We start from the raw sequence: 6,694 nt of genomic DNA, 5'->3' as shown, positions 1-6,694 counted from the left end.
CTGGGAATCAGAATCAGTGTACTGCCCGAGAATCTGCATTTACCCCGGACAAACGTGAATAGCAGTATTCATTGCAGCATTATTACAGCAGCAGCGAGGTGGAAAACAACCCCAGTAGCTGTCAACAGAGGACCAAATGCACTGTACCCCATGCATGTAATGGAACAGTGGTCAGCCTTGAAGGGAAAGGAAGTTCTGATGCCGCTGTGATTCAGATGAACCTTGAGAATGTTATGCTAAGTGAAGTAAGCCAGAATCGGAGGACACAGGCTGCAAGGTTCCACGTCTTTGTGAACAAAGAACAGGCAGTGTGGGATAGGGCATGTGGACAGGCAGGTGCATAGAGACCAAACCAGTTCTGTGGCTTCCAGGGGCTGTGACGGGGGGAAAGGGGGCACTGTTGTTTAAAGGGTGACCGGGTTCTTTTTGGGAAGAGGAAGCATTTTTGGACTGGATGGTGGTGACGGATGGGATGCAGGTCACTGCTTTGCACACTAGAGTGGTAGGAACGGCAATTGTTTTGTGATACGTATTTCAGCACAATTCAAAAATTCTACTCTGGCTGATGGTGTTATAGCCAAGATTGTATGTGTCTGAATTTTTACATCAGATGATTGTGTTTCTCTCAGTTACATGGTTTTTGTGACTTAGAACAAGTTTTGCAGGAGAGCAGTGCATGTCAACATCTGTTCATAGCTAGGCAGAGCCGGTTAACATCTGGCTAAAGTCTCCTAATTAAGGAGAAAGTTAGATTCCTTAAAATTGAAGGCTGAAACTGAAAATAGCTGTAGGGATTATTGCCAGCGTCTATGTTTTTATTAGTTTTCCTTTATTTTGCAGGTATGTAAGGCGGATGAGAAATTTAATCAGCTGGTGCATTTTCTTCGAAACCATAAGCAAGAAAAACACCTGGTCTTCTTCAGGTATCCTCTAGATTCTGGGAGGAGAGTCAGGGAGTCAGGCGGATGCCTGGGGCCCTTGTGCTCAGGATCCTGCCCAGAGCAGTTTCATCAGTTGGGAAGGCTCTTGGCTTCCGGTAACAGAAAGACCCACCTATGGCTTAATCCCCCCCAGTGACCGTCAGGTTGACGCCAACTCACATGTCGGAGCAAACTGTGTGCCACGGGGATCTCAGTGGCTGATTTTTCAAAAATGGATTGCCAGGCCTTTCTTCTGAGGCATCAGAGTGGACCTTTGGTTAGCAGCCATTATGTTAGCTGTTTAAACGGAGGGTTTATTCTGCCTTTTGCAAGTCCCGAGGCAGGCAGGCCTTGGCATTGGCTAAGACCCGGCGATGTAAGGGTCACTGTTGCTGTGAGGTCCTCAGCCAGTGTGTCTCCTGTGCCCACCTCTCGTCTGTCACTGGAGGCTGGAGTGTTGCTGTGATGTTGTGCAGCGACCAGGTTTCAGGGGTGCTTCCAGACTGAGAGTAGCATCTAAACGTCAGCCAGTGAGACCTCTGTGGACCATGAGTCCAGTCCTGTCACGCCTGGGGTTGCCATGTGCCAGGGGGCCGGTGGGACAGCAGCCAGCACCCCTTCCCCACAGATGACCAAGGGCACGGTGACCAGTGACTCTAAGCCCCTCCTCTGCTCTCGTAGCACCTGCGCCTGCGTGGAGTACTACGGGAAGGCTCTGGAGGCCCTGGTGAGGGGCGTGGCGATCCTGTGCCTGCACGGGAAGATGAAGCACAGACGCAACAGGACCTTCCTGGAGTTCCGCCGACTGCAGAGGTGGGGCCTCCGCAGCCGCGACACTCTGTGGTCCCGGAGCTCCTTGCGTGTTCCTCCTGCTCGGGCTCCCCTCGCAGATGCTCTCCCTGCCAGGGACCCGCGTCTCTAATCTGGCTATCACATTATCACATCCTCTGATGCAGAGGCCCCAGGCTTCCGCTCCTCTGGCCCAGCCCCTCTGCCCCTTGCCTGTAAGGAACGCCTTAGTTAGTAGACCTCCCCGCTGGATCGCAGCTGCTTGAGGACAGAAGCCTACTGTGTTGTGTTCACTGCTGCACTCCCTAGTGTCTAGCCCAGCGCGTGGCCCAGAGGGGCTTGGAGCTCTGTTTGTTAGATGCGTGAACAGAGCAGAAGGGAAGCAATACCTTCGTCTCACTGGGCTGGAAACTTGCTGTAGGTTGTCAGCTGGCGACACTTTAGGGAACCTCTGGTCTCCTAGTGACCGTGACCTGTTTCTGTTTGTGGGTATGAGTAATAATTTTCTGTTTTTCATAGTCACTGACCATTGGCTACATTAAAAGTACTCTTGGGCAAAATGACACACTTGGATGTTTAAGTACCTTACTCAAGGAGGGAAAATTTCACTTGTTTTTTTAAACGGCTATAACCGATTAGACTCCACTTTTTTTTTTTTTCCCAAATGGAAATGTTCTAATGAAAAAAATCCTTTCTGTGTATTTTCACTGGGAGTTTGTTACATAGATGGACTCGGTGCTTACGGGTCAAGTGACTGGAAAGGTCCTTGGCCAAGTGTGTAAAACCCTAGAAATTGGAAATGTCATTGATAAATATTGGATTCTGAGACACTGCCGAACCTGTGAATCAAGGTCATTGTCATTGATATGGGTAAGGACACAGTGATGACGGTGACGCACCCACTTAGAGCACACTTTCTCATTTTCTAGTGGAATCTTGGTGTGCACAGATGTGATGGCCCGGGGAATTGACATCCCTGAAGTGAACTGGGTTATGCAGTACGACCCTCCCAGCAGTGCAAGGTACGGCGCAGAGATGTGTGTAGGCATCTAATTGATGGAAATGTGAGTTCTGTGGAGGTAAACACAGACTGATGCTCATCCAAACATTTTAAGTAGGAAAAATAGGCTTGTGGGTGAGAAATCTTTGTATATGTGTATTGATTTTATATGTGGCCATTAATTTCCACATACTTCATTTAAATGAGAAAAGCAGTATTGATACTGTGTATGAAAATTCCTATTACTGTCTTCTGCCCAGAAGTGGGCACACCTTCCTAACAGCTGCTTCCACACACAGTGAGACATCTGTGAATGCCAGCCTTCAAGTGGCCATAGTGGGTACTTTGGGTCCTGGGCTTTCAGGAGGTTTTTATACTTTTCATTGTTTCCCCTTCTTCCTGCTGGGAGCATGCCCTGCCTGCATGATCAGGTAGAAAGGTGGACATTTAAAATCTCCTGGAGAATCGTATCAGGCTTGTACTTTTCTAAGAAGGGGCCTGAGTCAGGACTGAGCTGCGGGGGGTCCGGCGGCTCCTCCCTCATTGAGAAGTGTCAGCTGTGCTGCTGGCACCTGTGCCCACTTGGCCACCATCACGTGGCTGACCAGGTGACCACATCCCGCCTTCTGTCCACAGCGCCTTTGTGCATCGCTGCGGCCGCACTGCCCGCATCGGCCATGGCGGCAGCGCCCTGGTGTTCCTCCTCCCCATGGAAGAGTCCTACGTCAGCTTCCTTGCACTTAACCAAAAGGTAAGCTGTCTTCTTTGTCCTTTTCCGACAGAGTGCCCAAGACGGGGCAGCTGAGGAGTTCTCTTCCGGCAAGTGGTCAGAAACTCGGGTTGGGGCTGCAAGCTTCCCGGGCTGGGCTGATGACATAAACGTGTACACTCAGGCGGGTCTGAGGCTTGGAGGCAGAACTCCATCCCGGGTGGTGGCCACCGCGCGGCCCAGCTGAGGGGCAGTGCCTGGGCCCACAGACACAGTGTCATCACCACAGGAAAACCTTAGGTTGGATTTGAGCTTTACGCCTCCAGCTTGAGATGAAAATGGATAGTTTTGCCTTTGGTCTTAGAAAGACACTCTGGTGGCACACTGGTTAAAGCATCTGGGTGTTCATCAAAAGGTTGGTGGTTTGAACCCACCAGCCGCTTGGCAGAGGTGGCTCTCTCCTTCCATATTCACAGCCTTCGAAACCCCGTGGGACAGTTCTACTCTACCCTATAGGGTCACTGTGAGTCGGAATCGACCCGATGGCAGCGAGTGCTTTTGCTTTGGCTTTACAGGCGAGGGAGCATCGGGTGGGGGATTCCAGCCCAGAAGTGAGCTCTTGGCTTTGTGTAGTGCCCCCTGCAGGAGATGAGACTTCAGAAGAACACCGTGGACTGTCTTCCCAAGCTGAAGGCCATGGCGCTGGCTGACAGAGCTGTGTTTGAAAAGGGGATGAAAGCTTTTGTGTCGTATGTCCAGGCTTATGCGAAACACGAGTGTAACCTAATCTTCAGGCTAAAAGGTGAGTTGCATTTCCTTCATATAACTGCACCTTACATACCTGGTAGTGTGTATTACCTCTATTATGTACATGATGTTGGAGTCTTAGGAGTATTACAACTGAAGTGCATTTGTCCTATATAAGTGTTAGGCGTGAATTTCACCTCAGTGTAAAACATGGTAGGCATGTGTCCGGGTTAATGCTTTCTAAACACTTAAAAGGGTTCTCTTTCGGCTCAAAGTGGAGTAAACTGGCCACTGGCTGCTGAGTGGAATAAACAGGAATTGCTTACCTTACAAAAGTGCAATTATTTTATTAATTCTCATGGAATTAAATCCTTTGGTTAGAATAATTACATTGTGAGGCGTCTTCCATTGTTGGTTCTTGTTCTTGTATTTTGGATGTGCTAACTCTGGTATTTTGGTTGAATTAGACCTCGATTTTGCCAGTCTTGCTCGAGGTTTTGCCCTGCTGAAGATGCCCAAGATGCCAGAGCTGCGAGGGAAGCAGTTCCCAGATTTTGTGCCTGTGGATGTTAATACAGACAAGATCCCCTTTAAAGATAAAATCAGAGAAAAGCAGAGGCAGAAGCTACTGGAGCAGAAAAGAGACAAGAAAACAGAAAATGAAGGCAGAAAAAAGTTCATAAAAAATAAAGCTTGGTCCAAGCAGAAGGCCAAAAAGGAAAAGAAGAAAAAAATGACTGAAAAAAGGAAAAGGGAAGAGGTAAGATTTGCTGTTTTCCTTAAGTATTCAACGTGGAATTCTGAACAGTATTTTTGGTTATGGATTGATGTTAATACAGTCTTTTGTAAGAGTTAGGAATTAAGCAGGGCTTTCAAATTTCTATATTAAGTTGGCGACTAGGGTGGGAACTTGCTGTCTCTGTGGCAGGCTGAGGGCAGTCGCTGCTGATAGCACTGGTTTCAATTAGAATGTTTTCTGGGAGATTCAGGTGTTTGTGGATTTCTTTTGCACTTAGGGTTCTGACATTGAAGATGAGGACATGGAGGAACTTCTTAATGACACAAGACTCTTAAAGAAGTTCAAAAAGGGCAAAATCACTGAAGAAGAATTTGAGAAGGGGTTGCTGAGAGGTGGCAAAAGGACAATTAAGACAGATTTTAGGATCTCCGATTTGGAAGATGCCTGCTGATCTCAGAGCCTCCAAGGTCACATGAGAGAACAGGGACACATAGGGAATATGGGGACCAAACTCGGTGCATAGTCCCATCTGCTCTTGCTGGAGAGTGGGATTGCAGCAGACCGCTATGAAGACCCACCACATCTCTGAAAACCATCGTGCAGCCTGGGAGAGACGAGGGATTTCCTGCTCGTGAACATTTTACTATAAATCATACCAGTCCTGAAGACAGTCTAACAGGAGAAAGTGAGATGCCGGTAGTGTACACCATGGACGCCAGTATTTATTTTGATGAGTCACCTACAATTACAGGGTCATTTTTCTGTGGCTATTTCTTACCTTTTTAAAATACAAAAATACTGAAACATACTTGACCTCACCCTTTTGTGTTCCTTGGTGCTTTCAGTCCCCTGGCCTCTCAGGTGCATTGAACCCCGGGGCTTTGGTTTGCTGTTACGCAAGGGGATGCTCTGGTAGCTGTGGTGGTTCCCTAAGGAGAGGCCCTGGTGCTGCTTCATGCTGAGTATTTGTGAAATCGAGGAAGCAAGTCACATCCTGGGAAAGGAAACAGATCTTCTTCTGCCTCTGGGATAAATGACAGATCCCTTGAGTCAGCTGAAGTGTGTCAGTGTGGCTGCGTGGTGTGGTCACTGAGATGGCCGGCTTCCACTGATGCAACAACACAGCAAAGTCTCTCAAAGAATTTCTATGAAAAGACCCTGAACTTGTTCCCAGGTACAATTTTTAAAAGCTGTCCAGGAGCCCAGCAAGTTCTCATGGGAAGCTGTGTCTCACAGATACTTCAGGAGGCGCCCGTCCGCGGGGGGTACTGCAGGGTCACTGCTGCTCAGCACCTGTTGGCTCACTCTGGTCGAGGCCATGGCAGCCCCTGCTGTGCGTACCCTCGGGCCTGACGCAGATCCAGCAGGTGCTCCGTGCCTTTCCATGAGGCACACGGGTAACCGTGCAGTGAGGAGGAGCCGGGCTGTCATCAGGAACGCTGCTCTTAGGCCTCCGTGTGTGTGTGTGTGATGGATGCTTTCGGCAGATCAGTGTGACGAGCAGAGGAAGATGAAGGGATACATGACTGGGATACATCCTCTTGCTGACTTGTCAAACAGCCAATTACTAACTTGTATTTCTAGAAATTGAAAATGTGTGAAGTCTCTCAAAACCTCAAGGGAAATTTAGGTTGGGTCTTAGGAGAACCACAAACACATCTTAGATGACACCAAGTAGAAAAGATTTATGACTTCAAATTCTTAGTCCATAGATCTCTGTTAAAAAATTCTGTTTTGTCCTGGCTCATGGAGAGGTCAAGAGGCTAGTCGCCCTGCCCCAACCACAGAGA

At 48.5% G+C, this 6,694-nt stretch overlaps 1 protein-coding gene across 1 annotated transcript in view; it reads left to right on the top strand.

The window, feature by feature from the left end:
- The window catches only part of DDX55 (DEAD-box helicase 55), a 14,178-nt gene extending 8,823 nt beyond the window's left edge, over positions 1 to 5,355 (top strand). The window contains exons 7-13 of the mRNA XM_042780593.1: positions 841 to 923; positions 1,602 to 1,733; positions 2,639 to 2,731; positions 3,346 to 3,460; positions 4,052 to 4,220; positions 4,633 to 4,925; positions 5,182 to 5,355. Coding sequence (XP_042636527.1) covers positions 841 to 923; positions 1,602 to 1,733; positions 2,639 to 2,731; positions 3,346 to 3,460; positions 4,052 to 4,220; positions 4,633 to 4,925; positions 5,182 to 5,355 — 1,059 coding nt within the window. The remainder of the gene's footprint in view (positions 1 to 840; positions 924 to 1,601; positions 1,734 to 2,638; positions 2,732 to 3,345; positions 3,461 to 4,051; positions 4,221 to 4,632; positions 4,926 to 5,181) is intronic.
- Positions 5,356 to 6,694: the final 1,339 nt, after the last annotated feature.

The sequence above is a fragment of the Orycteropus afer genome, unplaced genomic scaffold (assembly GCF_000298275.1).
Source record: "Orycteropus afer afer isolate SDZICR_OR568_19922 unplaced genomic scaffold, OryAfe1.0 scaffold00048, whole genome shotgun sequence".
Lineage (NCBI taxonomy): Eukaryota > Metazoa > Chordata > Mammalia > Tubulidentata > Orycteropodidae > Orycteropus > Orycteropus afer.
The sequence above is the reverse complement of the archived record's forward strand: the minus strand, read 5'-3'. Positions and strand labels throughout refer to the sequence as shown.